The sequence below is a fragment of the Macrosteles quadrilineatus genome, unplaced genomic scaffold, assembly GCF_028750875.1.
Source record: "Macrosteles quadrilineatus isolate MER2022 unplaced genomic scaffold, UCM_ALF_1.0 Scaffold_9__3_contigs__length_116548681, whole genome shotgun sequence".
Classification (NCBI taxonomy): Eukaryota; Metazoa; Arthropoda; class Insecta; order Hemiptera; family Cicadellidae; genus Macrosteles; species Macrosteles quadrilineatus.
In genome coordinates, this window is record NW_026542602.1 from 47,571,115 (window position 1) to 47,591,732 (window position 20,618).

Consider the following 20,618-nt stretch of genomic DNA (forward strand, 5'->3'; position numbering starts at 1 on the left):
AATCACTCTTAGTTTGCAAGTGTTTGAACTGTTTTTTTATGTGATGATATTTTTACTTTAACTCAGACTTCTATACTGTCAGACCAAATTTTATTGTGACAATTATGGCAGCAAAAATGTTGCCGATAATGTTAGAATGGTAAATAAGCTTTTTCTTTTCATTCAGTTTGATAATGATTAGTGATGGGCTGATCCATGAAAATTTCGGTACCGGATCCGAAGATTATTACGTACTGTCATAAGGACGGGACACAGACAGTCTTGTATATCGACACTGATAGTCTTGTATATGGACACAGATAGTCTTGATTTTTCTGGATCCAATCGGTTGTCGGTTCTAGCTCATTTCTAATAATGATCATTCCTAAGTATTTTTGAAGATAACGACACACTCCTCAGTGTATATTCAAGCATAAAATAAATAATGTAAGGTGAGCGTGGTTTGTAGAATGGTAGAATGGAGTGAGAAGATCTGTGTAGCTTTGTTACTGACTTAAGTTCAGTTCAGTTTTAAACCATCAAAAAGCTTATGACTTTCAAAATCAAACCTTAGCTTCAAACAATGGTAACAAAACAGTAATTCAACTAAACAATTTCTTAAACTTATACAAGTTTTAACTTTTTCTTTTACTGGTATTGCAAAATGTACTTCTGTCCTATTTTTGAGTCAAGCAAAATTAAAAACATAGGGAGCAAGTAAAAACTACCAAATTAGTTAGACAGAAGATCCCAGGTTTTCTATGATAAGTTAGACAAAGTTTATGGTCCTTAGGGACACTTCTTTTGAACAAAATTGGGACTTTTTAACAAAGATGAATAGGCCTAAAGGTTTCTTTGGACTTATGTCTGCAGGATGTAATCTGCATTTTAACAATCAAGTCCCAACACAAAATCTTATCAGTTAGTTGTTAAGAAAATCTTCACTTTTTGTGTTATGTACTACATATCTACAGTACTACAGTTTACTTATGTATACACTTAAATGGAAAAGAAGAGGGGTTTCACCTTACAACAACAGATATTTTTTTAACTATTTATTAGATTATAATTAAAATGTGTAAAGAAACCTAAATAAATACACACATACAACAATTATCACATAAGAGTTTAAATCTGTACATAATACAAAACCACCTTAAAAACATAATTATTATACATTATTCTATCAAAATGCTTTATTTACTGCAAAATGAGCTGATTATCTAAATAGGCCATAATGGCAAATGTAGGCTATACAAAATTTAAAATATGTTTAATTTAGCCATAGATTTTAAAATACTCCCTTATATATTCGTGGCTAAAGACAATTTTGTTTTACAATCCTTGCAATACCTTGTCTTCAGGTTTCACCAGTGCAGAAAAAATGTAAAATCTATCCTTACAAAAAAGAGAAAGTTTTGTTGACATCAGCACACTCTAAATGTTAACAAGAAACACTTAAGATATATCACTATATATATAGGATGATATTTCTACTTGAAAGAGAGAATGTTTGTAGGTAAGGTATGACAATAACTTAATATTTGATGGTTCATGAGAGGTGATTTTTTCAATCCCAATTAAGCACGCATATTCAAAATCTTGGCATATTTCATAGCCTAATCTCAGTCTTTACATAGTTGCAGAAGGCTTATGACTCAGCCCTTTTTTAAGGTTATGATTTAATAAAATCCCCTTAACAATTTCGTAGGCATATCGTCAAAGGAAGGAGACAAAACAATTAGATCCTTTACCTACGTCACCTGGGAGTCTGGGGTTCCACACAGTCACACCTGGTATGATTGACAGCCTGCAGAGTGACCAGAGAGGCGGAGCCCCCGGGAAGTCCTGGCATGTCGATGACCCGGGTCACGTGGAAGGTGAGGTTGACTAGGAGGGAGTCTTTGACACCGCAGGAGTAGCCGGGGGTGAGACAACAGCCGGCGCCGGCGTCGCAGCGGTGGAGGACCGTCACCGGGGGAAGGTAGACGACGTCGGTCCCGGGGTGTTGCTGTAGCGACGTCACGGCCACGGAGGTCGGCCTCGGCAGCGAACACTTGAACGATCTGACGCGCCTGTAGTGCTCCTGAAACGTCTTCTTGTCGTCTGCAGTCAGGATGGAGAAGTATGAAAGCGCGGGAACGCTCAGACACACTATCAACAACATGCATAACAGACTCATCGTTAAGTGAGGTTAGGTGTCTTATCACCTGGTTGTTTATATGCGCCCACCTCACCTGTGTTGAATGAGACTTGGTTCGTGGAAAATGTGTCATTGTACAATGCTAGTGTCAGATAATACAGATCTTAAAACTGAATAACCGGCGCTGTACTTGACACTTGAGACTAATTATTGAATTCCAAATAGTCTTGTTGCATTGTTGAATTTGAAATCTTCACAAACTCTGAATAATGGTTTTGGTGTGTGGTGAGCCCTAGAATCTCTAAATCATAACATAATACGACCCATGTAGCTTTGGTATAAAAAACTTAATTGCTATGCCAACACAAACAGTATAGAGGATATCGTTATTATTACTTCAATAGTTGTGAACATATAAATGCAAAAGTGGGTGTAAAATGCAGTGTGTCTACTCCATTCTGTGATTAACTCCAAACTGATTGCATTGAGATAAAAATGTTTTTAAGTCATCATACACATTTTCAGTTTCTCGCCGAGAAAATATCCATCAATGTACGTCCAAAAAACGAAACTTTATAGACAGGTAAAAATGTGTATATCTTTTGTAGGCCAAATTTCTTTTTACCGCCACTATACTGTAACCGAAACTTTAAAACTTTAATTGTTAATGTAACAGCGAAAACATAGGTCTACTGCTAAAATAAAAGCGGCAGCTGAAAGTGTACACGGCTAAAACAAAAATACGTTTGGGATCAATTATCAATTATCATTATCAATTATTTAAGATGGGGACGCCACTATGTGCGTATTTTAACCCAAATATGAGTGAAGGATGAGTGTAGGATGAGTGGCGCGATCTTGTAGTCTTGTTAGTGACTAAGGCCGACATGTTCCTTAGACACAGCTGTTAATTAATAGCCCATACAGCTAATGGTAACTAAGGGACCTACAGTTTTATTGTGGAATCCGAACCACATTTTTTCCTCGTAATTAACGAATTGGTCTAATTATTAGGATAGTACTGCGGATAGTCGTAGTACTCACTAGTGCGGACGTTAATCCACACCAGGGAGCATCGCATCCACAGTGCATCCCTATAATTATCCACAATTCGTGACCTCCTAGTAGCTGGATTACAGGACGACGCCATCCGTCCCGATTGTTATCTTAAAAGTTTTTTTTATATTGGCCTTAACATAAACTGCTTCTTGGACAGTAAAACGTTTGATTGATGCCACTAAACTTACAGAATTAACAATATGGCTACAGCCATAGTGTGTACAGTTTTAAAACTTATTAGTCACTTTTAAAGTGACACAAATTAAACTACGATAACGGTAACCTTGATTGCAATAAGCGCTTCTCAGTCCTCCTAAAATATACCCTATGATAACAGCACGGCTCGTTTATCTTATGTGACAAAGCTACATTCAACAGAGATGATTCAGAGAGGTTAAAAGTACTTGACGTGACAAACAATAAACAATGAATGCCCGGGGTAGGATTGGCACAATGTTACTGATTTTACGCCACACTACATTATTTTGACGAACTTCCCACGCAAGGATTTAGTCCAGAAAACAGCTGTTTGCCGCCAGCTTATTCAAATGGGGTTTCATTGCGTAATACTGTTCTGCAATGAGTTTTACCGGACACCAATCAGCTGATTATACTGTATTTGCGTGGCAATGATTGGTTATAAACAAAAACATAACCTCTCTTAGAGGTTATGACTGGTGATGTTTAGTCCTTTAGTTGGTGGAAATATATAAGGATTTGTACGAATTAAGTAGTATGGCGTAAACTATCGTACGTAACTCGTCCAAAATGTGTTTACCGGACTCGTATGGTAATCCCGTACTCGACTTCGTCTCGCACGGGAACGACCACACTCGTCCGGTAAACACTTATTTTCAGGACTAGTAACGTAATATACTATTACAGCAATCGGCCGAATCAACAATATACACAATGGCACTGCCATTTTCTATTTTCATATATATACTGCCATTTTTATAATGGAGTGATTATTATTCAATCTCTTTAAATCTGTCTATGTAATTCAACATGTTTAAGTTAATTAGTTGATGGATTACTGTTGGGAAGTATGAGTATGACGACTTCTTCTTGAGTATAAATTATTCGAATCAACCTAAAAACTATTTGAAAATATACAATTATCAAAATTGTGTTAAATACATTTCGTTTGTGCCTATACACGCAATTTTTAACAAAGTACATAATTTGTTTGGATACTGCAAGGTGGCGTGTTAATCACATCGCCTCTTGTAGATTTAGCATCCTTGTATCAGCTGATAGTATGATAATTTTTAATGAGACATAGACACTGTCGTTGTCGTTATATCAGTTCATATCTCATCATGAGTCACAACGTGATGAGAGCTTGTATGATAAATCACTTGGTGTTTAGAGATGTAAAAACTTCGTTTTAATTTTACAGCATACAACCACTACAGGCATAGTGATAACAACTATTTTTTATTTTCTGTGCTACACCTTGATTTATAATACTATTAATTCACTATTAGGCTTAGAGTATTTTATTTTATAGTAAGGACCTCAAGTGAAACATTGAGAGTAGTGTCTATATAAATTATAAGAGAAAAATTACCATCTAATTAATCAGCCTTAGATATAACATATTATTTTTAACCAACTTCCCTACTCAAAAGGAGGAGGCTCTCATATTGTTTGTGGCAATGTTTTTGTTCTGTTTTTTAAATCTCTTGATTTGTATCGTGCTAAGATCAGCTGTTTCTGTAGCCTTACATTTATTTGAAGCCCAATGATCAAGACAGCTGTGTCCAGTTTCGAACAATCAAAGAGCTACTAACTTGTTTTAGGCAATCTTTTGATTGTTAGGCGGGCACTGTAAAGACTCAGCTACACAGAATAAACTCCGAACTCATTCAACCATGTTATTTTTTAATAAAAATATATTACAGTTGGTGTATATAGATGGGCTGTCGACTTCAGATACTATACATAAGTCAATGATACCAACCAAGACAGTGAAGTTGTGGAGACTGTGACTGTATTATTGTGGTAATTGCGCGCGCCACACTGACGCTAGTTCCCCCGTCGGCCGCTAGAGGTGTGGCAGCGCCAGTCAGCCAGTATGGCGCTCTGTCTGCGTGTGCTGCTACTGAGTGTCAACGCGCTGATCGTATCCTCGTCCACGACGGTGACCGACGACCCGGCGTTCCGTCAACACCTGGAGCGCGTCAGATCGTTCAAGTGTTCGCTGCCGAGGCCGACCTCCGTGGCCGTGACGTCGCTACAGCAACACCCCGGGACCGACGTCGTCTACCTTCCCCCGGTGACGGTCCTCCACCGCTGCGACGCCGGCGCCGGCTGTTGTCTCACCCCCGGCTACTCCTGCGGTGTCAAAGACTCCCTCCTAGTCAACCTCACCTTCCACGTGACCCGGGTCATCGACGTCCCCGGACATCCCGGGGGCTCCGCCTCTCTGGTCACTCTGCAGGCTGTCAATCATACCAGGTGTGGCTGTCAGGAGTTTGTGCAGCCCCGCAGGTGATGAATGAGCGATACAAGTTCAGTAATTAATTTTTATGAAGGGACATGTTTGCTTTATGTTCCTAAATTCCAAATTAGTTATTTAATTTTTATATTTCCTTGGCTCTTTTAATGTGTGTATAGAATTGCAATATGAGCTTAAAACCTTCAAGGGAAATTTGAACCGACAACCAGGGTGGGTGCAGAGTATATTCTTAGGAGAACATTCAATGTTCTCTCATTGCAATTTGCCTAGCATTAATTGTTTCACTCATCTCTCTCCAAACGTATTTTGGTAACATTTGATTATACAAAAAGTGTACATTGCAGACTTGTAGATGTTAGATAAAAAATGTCTTAATTCTGAAGCAAACTATCCCAGTGTTGAGTAGGACTACATTATTAATCCTAGGTTTATACAATTCATATTCTTATAATCTATCATGTACGAAATGGTGTTAAGTAGGGGGTTAAAGATTTGTGCACTGCATTATTTGAACCAAAGAGATACATATATTTTTGTACTTTCATGTTGATAAAAAATGTTTTGCAAAAATATCAGACTATTATGATTACTGACTACTGTATTAATATTCTTCTTGTTCGTAATGAAATGCGAAAGGCTATTTTTATAAAATTTCCACTCTCCTCTTGTTTTAGGTAATTTAATGGTACTGTATTCCTAGAAGCGGTACAGTCTTGGATTTTTTTTAAATTTAATATATACAACAAATATATTTGATTCAAGTTTTGGAATTTTTTCTTTAAGATGAATTCAATTTATACAGAAAATATTTCTAAATTTCTATGATGGAAGTCCTGTAAATACATTAATCCAGAACATAATTTAAGCACATAACTACTATTGTATACCAATATATCAGTTTTTGTTAGATAAATTTAATAAATTTATTGGTTAAAAAGATTCAAGACAAAATGCATTTGTAAACTTATAATACATTAATCTTTTTGTTGTTTTTTTATAAAATGTGTTTCATTAAATACAAAGGATACGATACAATGGATTTAGAATAACACAGCTTTTCTTTTTTCTTTATGAATATTATTTTATCAAACTGTTTTGGAACTCCTATAATTAATTTTAGGCTGGATTAGTAAGGATTAACTTCTGTAGTAAAAGGTTTGTAGTGGGCTGAATAAGAGATCACATATTATGTTCAACTAAGATTGAAGGTAAACATTTGAAATGCTTTATGCATTTATTTGGTATTAATCATTTAAGACCGTTAATCCGCATTTAGTTTTATAAAAGTACTTTACTTTTGTCACCATTTTAAACTATTACTTTTCTATTTACCGTGCAATTATAATTGAGAAAATGCTTTTCCTTTGTAAGTAGTATTTTAGTTTTTAATTTAAACATGATGACTACGATGGCTGTGATATTGTGAGATGTTAGGTTAGATAAGTGTTAATGTTATACATCGATGTTTTGTACTGAAAAATATTTAACGTTACCAATATTTTGTAGATATAATAAAAATATTTTTGGATTGTATTACATACACTTATTCCACCTGTTCTAGCATCTAGGTACAAAAAGCTGGTTTTATTGAAAATACTGCATAGTATGTTTATCTTTTATTAACAGCACAATGTAGGGATGGTTTCACATCAATTTTCACTGTTACTGCAAGGATTGATTTGTTTGATTCTCATATTTTTAAGAGAGCTGAACAAAAAAATTATAAAAATTGGGAAATCATAATTGATGTGTTGTTTTTTTCAAAACTATGAGTAGTGATGATTTTGTAGCTATCAAAAACATACTTTTACCTTTTGCTTCAAAAATATAATCAGAACATATTCCAATGAAAGAAAATTTAAAAAAAAATTCTTCAAATAAAATTGCAAGTTGTGACAAGTAAAACAGGAATAGAGGATATTTGGTTTGTACTCTTGGATCACTCTGTTTACCAGACTGTGGGAAGCTATTTTCAGCAGACATAAACGTCAAACATATCAAAACTCCATGGCGCCGATAATTCTCTTGCATAGAGCAAAAATAACCAGCAACAAGGTTCCAGTTTTGGAATGTTTAGGATTACAATATTTCCTCACCTATCAATTTAATACAGTGCTTGCATTTTGTTTTATTTGGATTTTAAAATTACTGTATATGTACAATCCAAATACTCCTAGCAGGCTTTCATGTACCTCTTAACTTTGAACCGAGATTAGAATTTGTTACTATTTTAAAATATTCATACCCTTTTAAAAATGTTATGAAAATGTAATGTAAAAAAGTGCAATACCATGGAAGCATGTGAAGAATATAAGTTTATTTTCATCTATCATAGTAGTGTGTAACATGGGTTGGTATAGGTAATATAATTTCACACTTTTCGGAAAAGATACCTCAACAAAAATGGCTGGACACGCTTGCCATGTGATGTAAAAATTCAATAAAACACAGTTATTCTGAATGATAGTTTTACCTTAGCTTGGATGAAAATACTATTATTTTATATGGCGTCTTAAAATTGGTAGTTATATATGAATGGTCGTCAGGTTTTTCTATTTGTACATTTAGAGGAAAATGATATTAGTAATATCAGCTGCATCGTTTATAAAAAAAGTGTTGAACTCAAGTTACAATTTATTTTTTATAATCCAATTACTTAAGTATGGATAGTAATCTTCAGACTAGAACCATAGACTAAGCAACACAGTATGTTTTATCTATGCTAGAACTTTGTGGATACCAACATGGCTACTTGAATAAATTATTCAGCTGTTGATTGTATAAAACCATAAACTATTCATACACTAAGCTCTTAAATTGTAGAATAGGGGATAGTAAAAGAAACCACAGTAAAGTTCAAGACTATTTTTATAGCATAATTATTGTGCTTATAAATGGCAATATCCAAATAAGACAAATATTTGGTTAAAAGCTAAATCATTTACAAACAAAAATATATAAAGCATTACTTCATTACTAAAGGTTTCAGACTTCACATTGACAACAAATATATAAATCAAAATATAACAACAAGGTAAATAGGGTAAAATAAATAGAATATACTTTCTTGGCAAGCTCTGACTGGAGTTGCTTTGGCAACGAACATAAAAATAACAATTCAACTCAAATACATCAGCATACATACAATTATACAAATATTTGGATTTTAAAACGTTTAAAGTAATACATTTATTTATGACCACTGCAACAATTTGTTCCTTAAAGGTTGGTGGCACAAACAGGTAACTTAGAGAAAAATAACAAACACTAAGAACCTTTGAACACTTGTGGTAACTAAAACAATGGCACACATCTACGTTAAAACATAAAAACAAAAATACCTACCGTAAAACAAAACAAACCAGAAAAACAGGTTTCTGTAGTAGGAACCCTACAAATGTAACATATTATGAATGAGGACTAGCAATTTTGCTTGAGATCTTGTTTTTGTTAATCCCACCACCAAGAAACCGGTTAAGGGAAACATGAAAATTAGAAAAGGTTACTTTATAAAATAAAAAAATCGTCTAAATGACAATTGTAACTAAGGGTCTTTCCAAAAGGGCATTTCATTGATTGGATGAAGGATAAACGATCGGAAGGATCTAAAAAAAGGAAGAATATTTCCTTTAACATCCAATCTTAAATTTAAAGAAAGACATGTTTACTTGGTACATAAGTAAATGTCTATAACAGTTCTTGATGTTCTGAACAAAATCAAATTCATAAATGAACTGTTAAACTATAGCATTTAGGATTTTGTAGGTTTTAAGAACCATTTGAGGTGTATACAAAAATCTTTTAGGAACCATTATTACACTTTGAAATCTCTTATTTAGATTGATTTTATGAATGTAATTTTAAGTTTACAATAAGTAAAAATACTACAAATGTATTAGCCCAAGAGCCCATGACTGCCAGACCTTCGTCATTTTATAAAAGCTGAAAGTTTCTCAGCAAATGCTCCCAGTTCAGTTAAGAAAGATTGGCAACTATGACATTTGGATTTTGGTTACTTTGGCAACAAAAAGGTAACAAAGGTCAGAAATTTGCAAATAACCATCGTTATAGTATAAAGCTTGGTTCTTTCATATTTTCTTCAGAGGAATGTTAGAAATCATTTCCCCCATTGCCAGACACTTTGTGCGGTTTAAACCCTCTGCCAGACACCCTTAAAAACTAGGTATGACGAAGATTAATTTTCGTCATTTTATAAAAGCTGAGATTGATATATGTTATTTAGGGAGCTATCAAAAGACGTTTTCTCAAAAGCCAGACACTTTCGTTGGTAACTTTATCCAGCCAGACACTTTAAAGTCTGCCATAATAAGCTTAACTGTTAGATGCAAACAGCGAATTCAGTTCCAGTTTGGAACAGATCTCTGTGCCATATGTAAACGGTGAAATCACAACTTATTTCTAATCGTAATTGCGTTAGTTTATATCATAGTATAAAAGCTGAATTTGATATATGTTACTTGGGAAGCTATGAAGAGACATATCCTCAAGAGCCAGACACTTTCGTTGGTTATTTTATCTTGCCAGACAGTTTAAAAGACTGTAGTAGTATAATAGGTTCAGTAGTTACAAGCAGTGACTTCAGTTCCAGTATAGAACTGGTTTCGTCGCCAAATGTAACAGGGTGAAATCACAACTTATTTCTAATCGTGATTGCGTTAGTTTACATAATAGTATAAAAGCTGAATTTGATATATGTTACTTAGGAAGCTATGAAGAGACATTTCCTGAAGAGCCAGACACTTTCGTTGGTTATTTCATCTGGCCAGACACATTAAAAGTCTGTTGTAATATAATAGGTAGTTGTGGGCTAACTGCTACATACGAACAGTGACTTCTGTTACAGTTTGGAATAGTTTTCTGTGCCCAATGGTTTTAGAACATAATTACATATTTTCAAAACACTGCAGAAATAAACACACAATTAAATGCAAATATAACATATGTTTACATCAAACATATGGTTTATTATAAAAACAGACTCTGAGGAAGAAAGTAAGTAATTTAACCGTTTACATTTGGCACAGAGATCTGTTCCAAACTGGAACTGAATTCGCTGTTTGCATCTAACAGTTAAGCTTATTACGGCAGACTTTAAAGTGTCTGGCTAGATGAAGTTACCAACGAAAGTGTCTGGCTTTTGAGAAAACGTCTTTTGATAGCTCCCCAAATAACATATATCAATCTCAGCTTTTATAAAATGACGAAAATTAATCTTCGTCATACCTAGTTTTTAAGGGTGTCTGGCAGAGGGTTTAAACCACACAAAGTGTCTGGCAATGGGGGAAATGATTTCTAACATTCCTCTGAAGAAAATATGAAAGAACCAAGCTTTATACTATAACGATGGTTATTTGCAAATTTCTGACCTTTGTTACCTTTTTGTTATCAAAGTAACCAAAATCCAAATGTCATAGTTGCCTATCATTCTTAAGTGAACTGGGAGCATTAGCTGAGAAACTTTCAGCTTTTATAAAATGACGAAAGTCTGGCAGTCATGGGCTCTTGCTCTATATAGTTGTTAGCAGAGAACCATTTGTAAGGAACCACCCCACAACCTAAAAAGTTAAGAAAAGCCACAACCAAACTACAGAAAGAAAACCAACACCAAAAGCAACCCCAGCTAAGAGTCAAGTAAGTAAGAAATAATGTACAGTACATCTAGTTTGGTATACAAACAAAATACTACTTGACTTATGCTGCCTTCAAGCCAGCAATTTGCATAAAAACAGCATACAAATGTAATAGAAAAATATACATCTATCAAGTTGATTATAAGCTAGTAAATAGTATGTAACTAGTAGCACACTTATACAACTTTACACACAAATAAACTTAGATGAATCGTCATTAAACTGACTACCCAAAAACTATGACCTGTGAATTAAAACAACGTTAGTAAATTATACAACACTTTTGTGTATTCATGAACTGAGATCAATTAGAAATTATTTGTTTATTATCTCAACTATATTTTACCTAGTGTGGAAACTATATAAATTTAGTCAATTTAAATTTAAAATTATCCACACTGCTGCAACAATAGAACGTAAAAATAATATATCCAGTTATAACTATAAGGACTCAAAAAGTAAAACAAACTATTTATTTCCAAGGGGCCTCTAATGATTTAAAAAAATTTAAACTAACAGCATTATCTTATATTCAGATCTGTTTGTTGAATTTTAGCCTCCTGATCACATTTAAATACTCGAAATTGGTGTAAGTACCAGCATTCTTGCACATATATGATGAAAATATATGTTATTTATGCCTCGTAGATTTCAGGAGAAGGACTTTTAAACGGTATTTTTTTCACAGAAGTTAATTATTACCGGTCCCGATAAATGAATCTTATTCAGAGGTATAATTTATTTGAGTCTATTTGGTCAATCAATCACCTACTGTATCTAATTAATTTGACTATTAAATTTATTTTATTTTTTAAAATTATCCAAAAATATATAAAACCACATGAGACACTCTTTGAATAGACTGTTACATACTGTAGCCTACTAAAGAGCCTGTATAATTATTTTATTGGAATTTTGTTTGCTTTTATCCCAGACATAGTGGTTCTGTTTAATTTTTATAGTACCTACTGTCTGGTAAAAAAACTACCTCTGCAATTTTGACTAAGTCTATCCAGCAAGAGCTGGTCATCGATGTCGAGGAGGTAATTAAGGGTAATTCATTAATTAGAGACAAAGATACACTAATCACTGTGTAGTGGTTTCAATCAATCTTAAATTTAAACATTTAAGGTCAGATTATGACATTTACCATCTTGTTAGAATAGTGGCAAGGCCCTAAATTCTTTAATCTATCTATAAAAAAGCATTATTTTTAGAGAAACTAAAATCACTTCTGTACACTTCCAGCAATACACAATGTGATGTGAACTGTAACAAAGTAATACATTACCAATAAAAAAGATAAAAACAGAATCATGGATATGTACTTGTTTAATCAAAAGAGAGAGTGGTATGACAAAAATAAACAAGTTTCCTGAAAACTATACCTACAAAAAGAATTATTTGATTGAACTAAGTGCAACTCATCATTTTATGTTAAAATTATGAATATGGAAAAAACTAAAAAACATAACGCTTGTGTTGTTTGTTTACCATTCTTTTTAAAATACAGACATTGATTATGATAATTTTTCAGCATATAAATATTGGTCAAAAAATATACCTATAGGCCTCTTTGAAATTAAAGTAATGTTTTACCTTCACATTCTAACCAAACAAAATAGCAAAAACACATTGTATGAGCAAAAACCACTTTAGTGGTCAATAAAAAAAAACTGGGGAAAGTATCTAACTATTTGTTTAACACAGGGATACTTCTGGTTTATCAAAGTTAACTAAGAATACAAAAAATACACTGTTAGACAAAAAGTAAGCTGACATGAAAAAAATCAAAAATTCCTAGATCTCATTTTTGCCTAGATTAAAACTAACCATGCAGTGCTGTAAATAGTTATTTCTTTGGCAAGATTATATCTTTGGTGAACAGCTTGCGGTGTGGCTAAATGACTACGACTCACGTAAGGCAAGATGTCGGCAAACCAATCACGCTTTGCGAGACTCGGTAGCTCTTGAACAGATGTCATGATGTCAATTCCTCTAAGAGGTCTTCGACCGTTCTTTGTTCTCTTTTAAACCGTTCCATGTACATTTTGGGCACAGTCCAATCGAGTAGAATTTCAATGTTTTTCTTCAACTTGGTCAACTCGTCAAGATCTTGATCCAAGCAAGGCTTTCTGCCTGAATTTTCAATTGAAGAGATCAATACGTTGTCAATCAAAATCTTACCGTAGCCTAAATCTTCCAATTTATCTTGAGAGGATATCTTCTGAAATAGGCACGCCAGTAGCAATCTCATTTTATCTATTGGCATCGGAGGCGGGTTTGTCAGTTTCTTTTCCTCTGTTCCGTTAGAGAATTTACAGCTACTCTCGTGATCGATGAGTAGGTTTTTGGTCTTGAAAAACGAACGACACCCTTGACACATGTACGGTTTGTCAGTTTTGTGGATGGTGAGCATGTGTTTCTTGAGATGCGGTAGTTGGTTGAAGGCTTTGCTGGGACAAATGAGGCACTTGAAGGGTTTCTCACCCGTGTGACGTCTGATGTGCATTTTCAATGCTGTAGAATGAGAGAACGCCATGTGACACACCTGACACCTGTATGGTCGGATGCCGCTGTGTGTTCGCTCGTGTACAGTCAGCTGTGAGCGTTGGACAAACCTCATGTTGCAGTGGGCACAAGCGTGAGGCTTCTCCTTCATGTGGGTTCGCATGTGCTGCATCAAATGACCCTTGTATTTTTTGTTGCATATTTTACATTCGGACGTCTTCCTATCCGCGTGGAAATCCAGGTGTTTCTGTAGTCCATCCCGCCGCACAAAACTTTTCCCACAAATGTCGCATATGTAGTCAGCTGCGCCTTCGTGTCGTTTGATGTGGTTCAAAAGATTCGTTCGACAGACAAAACTCGCACTGCACAGTGAGCAGTTAAAAGGCTTCTGAACACTGTGAGATTTCATGTGCTGAGACAGCTGACTGTTGCGGGCAAACTGCTTACTACATATTCTGCAACTGTCAAACATTCCATGGTGAAAAAAATGTGATTAGGGCCTACGGAATAGAATTAATTATTTTTTAAATGCTCAAAAGGGTAAGTTAACCTAAACTAACAAATAACGTATTAAATTTACCCTAAATAGCAAAATTAATGGATTTCATACAAAGTTAATTCAACTACAGATGGACAACTGATTCTCTTTTATAGCGTGTTATGAAACCAAAATGCTGCAAATCTATTGATTTTTCCAGATTAAATAAATATAACTCTTATTTCCTGATTTCTGAACTTTAGAGATTTAATAACCAAGTTAACAGTCAAAGCCCTTTGTTTCCGTTCATACCCTTTTAGGCTCATACATAGTTAAAAAGGGTTTCCTACTTTTCTGATGCATTATTCTGAGTGGAATGTTAATAATATGTAGATTCCAATATTCTAAGATGTACAAATACCTTTCAAAAAATATTTTGTTTAGTTAAAAAAATATACGTATCAGTTTTGTGGTTTTTAAGGTACATTCTAGATTCCCAGAAAAACTCCCACACTTGATGAAAACCAATCATCAAACTACTCAGTGACGCTAATATCAACATCTGTAAGAGTAGGTAAACAAAATATTAGTTCAACTATCAATGATTCACATAAAGCAAGATACCACAATACTGCCACTTGAAAACAGCATTGCGCCTGTTCCTAAACTTTAGGTTTTAGTGCAAATGATAATTCGGACCTGCGGGAACGTTTTAGTTTGCATGGAGGAATTTCAGTAAATGAATGCCTTGGTGCGCAATCGATACTCTGGTCCTAGCGTTGTTCGGGTGAGTCAATATGAGCAGAGTCACCAACCAATTGCAGTAGGCCTAGTTTCCCACCAAGAAATATGTTTTATGTTCCTTGTCTAATATGAGTAAAACCTTGGCGGTTGGCGCATTTAACGTGACGTTAAAATTATTGATCCAGTTAGTAGAGTTCAAATGTAGTAGCTTAGTGCTAACAGCGACAGCATTTTTGAGCACTCACTGTTAAGTTTTATTTTAAAACAGATCAATATTGGCTTGATTAAGCTTGAGTGGCAATATAAGGGATTGCTTATGGGATAAATTCCAAGTTAAATCAACAGTCAACACAGTAATTTTATCATTCCAACTCAGATTTCAGTACACCCTATAGAGAATAAGAATGATACCAAATTTCAACTTGGTTGTCTCAGCTAGTTTCAAAATGACACCTTGTTAAACAATAGGCTACAAAAAACGCTCAAAACCACCCGTTTATTAACTATAAACTCCTTTAGGCTCCTCTCACAATCAAGCTCGGAAGATGAGAGAGGTGTCATTTTGCAGCATTTCATAAGACTTTTCTTTTAGAAATCTGAGAATAATCCCAGTAAAACACAATACACAGTTTTATTACTTTTATAGTATATTTTTAATATACAGGGTGGCTGAAACGTAACTTGCACCCCTCCTTAACTTTTCAACCATTTGAGATATTTTAAATCGGTTTGCGGCAACCTTCTTAGATATGAGGGGCTAAATAATTATGGTCAATTTTGAAAATTTTGCCCTTAGGGGTAGCGGGGGTAGGGGGTAGATCAAAATTTTTAAAGGACAAGTATAGTCGAGTTTGGTATCATTTTACAGGTCTTGACGAAACATAAACATTGACATAAAGAAAACCAAAATCGGTCCACTAATAACAATATGGCGCCCTAAAACGTTTCAAATCCAAATAACCATGAGGGTGGAAAAAAATTAACTTGCACCCTCTTTAACTTTTTAACTATTTTAGATATTTGAAATCGGTTTGCGGCAACTTGTTTGGATATGAAGGGATACAATAATTATGGCCAATTTTGAAAATTTTTTCCTTAGGGGTATCGGGGGTAGGGGGTAGTTCAAAATGTTCAAATTGCAAGTATAGTCGAGTTTGGTATCATTTTGTAGGTCTTGACGAAACATAACAATTAACATAAAGAAAATAAAAATCGGAGCATTAATAACAAAATGGCAGCTAAAAATGATTGAGACAATGGTTATTTAAAGTAATTTTGAACTGCCATTTTGTTATTAATTGTCCGATTTCTATTTTTTTATGTTAATTGTTATGATTCGTCAAGACCTACAAAATGATACCAAACTTGACTATACTTGCTATTTGAACATTTTGAGCTACCCCCTACCCCCGATACCCCTAAGGGCAAAATTTTCAAAACTGCCCATAATTATTGTAGCCCTTTATATCCAAAACAAGTTGCCGCAAACCGATTTCAAATATCTCAAATAGTCAAAAAGTTAAAGAGGGTGCAAGTTAATTTTTTGCCACCCTCATGGTTATTTCGATTTGAAAAGTTTTTGGGCGCCATTTTGTTATTAGTGGACCGATTTTGGTTTTCTTTATGTCAATGTTTATGTTTCGTCAAGACCTGTAAAATGATACCAAACTCGACTATACTTGTCATTTGAAAATTTTGAGCTACCCTCAACCCCCGCTACCCCTAAGGGCAAAAGTTTCAAAATTGACCATAATTATTGTAGCCCCTCATATCTAAGAAGGTTGCCGCAAACCGATTTAAAATATCTCAAATGGTTGAAAAGTTAAGGGGGGGTGCAAGTTACTTTTCAGCCACCCTGTATACTGTAAATGTAAAAAAATAGTTTTAAAATTGCAAATTAAAAATTTTATTTGTTTCAAAATGTGACACTTATAGGGCTAGGCCTACATTTTTTTTAAAGTTCTCAAATAGTCTTTGTGTAGGTACCGTAGTCATTATTTGATCAAATAAATTTCATAATGGGTTCTCACAAAAAAATCTGAAAACTCGCTTACATTCAGATTTCCACCTAGAGTCAAATACTTATTCCTACTACTACACTATAGTTATTACCTGAATGGTTTTTCGCCAGTATGTACACGCAGGTGGCATTTCAGTCGGTCCTTGAGTGGGAAATCTTTGCCACAAAAGTGACAAGTGTAAGCCTGCTCTGCCTGGTGCTTGCTCAACACATGATTCTTCAAGCCTCCGCTTTGAGTGAACCGGGCGTCACAAACCTCACAGTGATATGGCCGCTCTCCTGTGTGAGTTCTCAGATGTTTCTTCAGACTGTACTGAAGTGTAAATCGCTTCTCGCAATATTCACAGTAGTATAACAGTCCCCTTTTCCTACTACCAGAAAGGTTAGTCCTTTTTTCCTTTATTTTCTGCTTCATCGTGTTAGGACTAAGCGATAAAGTGTGAACATGCACTAAATATTTCCACCATGGATAATGTAGGCCTATTTACAAACGGTTTGGTTACGTTACGCTACAAATAATGGCAAAGGTTGACAATAGATTGACTTTACATGCAGTAACTACTCTCTTTAGAAGAGAAACTGTAATCAGTCCCTATAATCTTTGGTAATAATAGCAATGGCACCGATATTGACTAGAAGTTCTCATACACCATCTCCGGTTATTGGGCACAGCAGTTCACCTGATGTGACCATAACTACCCCTTCCACCTTTACTAGAAAGACCCAAAGCCATTATGAAATAAGTCTTGAAATAAGGCTGAACACTTATCTTTCACAGGGACACACTTTCACTACGAGATCGAGGGAAAATGGGAAAACTCCTTATTCCTCTCTAATGGCTTCATCGATCTGAAAAATATCGGATGAAAAAATTAGATTGCTATTGCTATGAAATGCTGTAGTTAAGTTAACTTAAGCTAATAAGCCTATATTATTGAAAAACTATTTTCTCAGCTCATGTGCATCACAGGGAAAATCCACGCATACTGTTGGAAAGATTCTGTAGATGTGCAGAATGCCTTTATACATTAAAATAGGCCCAAAAAAAGGATTTAAAATTTAAAATAATTAACATGGGCTTATTTATTGCCATGCTGGTGACAAAATCAGAAAAAAATGCAAGAAATTCCAATCATATGTTTTACTTACAGCGTCGGATGAATATTCGTTAGAAATAATCAGTACCGTAACGGTACAATTAATTTAGATTTGCTTCCTATAATCAATGAAGGGTGTATTTTAACAGTTTTCACTGTAAATTTACTGTAACGACCTTAATTGTTATTATCCTCTGCATTTTCATCCCGTTGGGAAGCACGGGCAGAGCAAACTAGTAGTTAAATAATATAGGCTACTTCTTACCATCTCCTTACTGCACCATGTCTTTTTTACCTAACCAATAATAAGTTAGCACTTTGTTATTATCCGGAGGCCACCCTTATACAGCGTGCTGTGGCGCATGTTAGGTTGGGTTACCATAAAATATGTTAGTAGGACTTTCCTCGTTTCATTACGAATCGAAAGATACCAGATGAGTCATACTTCTGCACGCCAAATCCCCTCCAAGTAGACCAAGGTCAGGCCGTTGACTGGAGCGTGCGCATCACCTGTCACCGCCTGTATCTGGGGTATTTGGCGGGCGAAAGTATGACTCATCTGGTATAGTTCGATTCATAACGCTACGAGGAAAGTCACACATACATATTTATGATAACCCAACCTAACATAGCCTAACCGCCGCAGCGAGCTGTACACCTACTTGGCGGAGTATAGCGGCGGCGACACATTGAACTGAATCCTCGCCGACATCACTGGCGCATACTCAAGCATACTCTATGGTATGGCTGATCTACTTAACTTAGGTACTGCATCGTGTCTTTTTTACCTAACCAATAAGTTTTATGTATGGTTGATTCAAAATTGGAGATGTCTAAATAACCTAACATAAGGCTTATCAGCAGATAACTTAAGTTGACTGTTTACAAAATACTATCTTGCATTGCATCGATCAAAGACAAGTTTCCAGTGGTGGCTTAAGAGGGGGATTTAGACATTCTAACTTAAATATTATTTCAATATTTAAACCTCAAATAATGTTTGAATAAAAATGGCAGAACTATGGACCTCCTCGTAGATAACTTATTGATTGTTAGCCTACGATTGATAAGTTTAGTGAAGTTTGGTTTTTGGTAAGACTTAAGTTACCGTAAGTACGGTAAAGTTTAAGTTACTAAACTTATCTTAAAACTTCTTAGGCATATCTACCTAAGTATGTGTTTTATTTTTTTTACTGTAGCACTTCTGAACAAAAATTTTATATAGCTTGAGGAATTATATAGCAAAGCTCGGTCCCCAGGTGCTTATTTATTAATTTTTTTCTTATATAAAATTTTAATATAATGATGTCATACTTACCCTTCACCAAATAATGCTGATTCACAATGGTTAAGTATTACAACTATGATCAATAATGTAGCTCTGAGCGGTAAATTAACAGTACAAAAATCAGATTTATTTGCGATTGTAGCCTATTTTTGATTTATTCTATGAATGAAAGATCAGATCTAAGTTAACTTAACTTAGGATTTGAGGCATTTATAATTTTATTTTATGAACATAATTCAACCAACATTTGATTTTTTCATTAGCAAGTTTGGTTGGTTAGGTTAGGTTATGACAGTAACTGCTGGACGCCTATAGACATACCACGAACAAAACAACCTGCGCAGAAACGAAAAGATCACGTGGTTCGTGCCGGTAGGTGTGGCGTACCGTACCATTCAAAACTGCGCGGCTCAAAACGGCCCAGGGTTCTTTTGTTTCTGGTACTGTATTACTATAATCAACGCTCGGTTACTGGACAGGTAAGTTATCCTCTAGCCTAGGCCTAGCCTATACCTTTCAAATAACTAATGTTGTTAGATTAATTGACTTTTTGTCGGTATAGGCTAGGTAAGTTATTACAAATTTCATGAGGTCTCAAAAATCGAATGTAGGCCTAGGCCTAAAACTTATATAAATTGGCCAAACCAACCTAAGTTAACTTAGGCCTAAATTAAGTTGGGCAGATAGACTACCCTAGTTCATTGCCTGGGCCAATCCTGTACTTGTGAGTAGTTGGATGAGGTCACTTAATTGCCCACGAGTTATTTTGTACCGTAATATTACTGTTATATTAATAGGCCTAAGCAAAGGTAAAAATGTAGTAACCAATCCATAAGTTATAAGCTCTGAGCTCGAGCCTAAATAATAGGCTTCTACTTAAACTTGTATTTGTTATCACTGATTTGTGTAGCTGAGACTTCATTGTGCGCCTAATAGACCTAATCTAATAAACTTTACTCATAATACTTACGAGAACTATTCACAAAGTATACTGAACTGTACTAATAGCTATTAATTAGGCTTTAAAAGCCCACTTCCCACGGAACTAGCACAGTCGATTCGCCATTTTGTTTTCTTATCTCTGTTCTATTTTCCCTGCTTAGTGTTGGTATTGGTAGTAATGGTACCAAACATTCATTATCGCCTCGTCTTTCATTCTTCCCTCTTCTTCTTCTATCATGTGT

The 20,618-nt window shown here is 35.0% G+C and overlaps 1 protein-coding gene across 1 annotated transcript; it reads right to left on the reverse strand.

The window, feature by feature from the left end:
- Window positions 1–12,047: 12,047 nt before the first annotated feature.
- Window positions 12,048–20,520, reverse strand: LOC129003138 (zinc finger protein OZF-like). Its single transcript, XM_054431380.1, has 3 exons — window positions 20,405–20,520; window positions 17,142–17,898; window positions 12,048–14,268 (listed from the first exon to the last, which is right to left on the reverse strand). The coding sequence occupies exons 2-3, from the start codon at window positions 17,462–17,464 to the stop codon at window positions 13,278–13,280; spliced, it is 1,314 nt and encodes a 437-aa protein (XP_054287355.1). The 5' UTR covers window positions 17,465–17,898; window positions 20,405–20,520; the 3' UTR covers window positions 12,048–13,277.
- Between the last annotated feature and the right edge of the window lie 98 nt (window positions 20,521–20,618).

What these genes read in the sequence shown, in the direction of transcription:
- LOC129003138 (XM_054431380.1), bottom strand. Translation starts at nt 17,464, where the DNA reads ATGAAGCAGAAAATAAAGGAAAAAAGGACTAACCTTTCTGGTAGTAGG. An exon ending in ACTGGCGAAAAACCATTCAG is followed by an intron (nt 14,269 to 17,141) that starts GTAATAACTATA and finishes AATGTTTGACAG; the next exon opens with TTGCAGAATATGTAGTAAGC.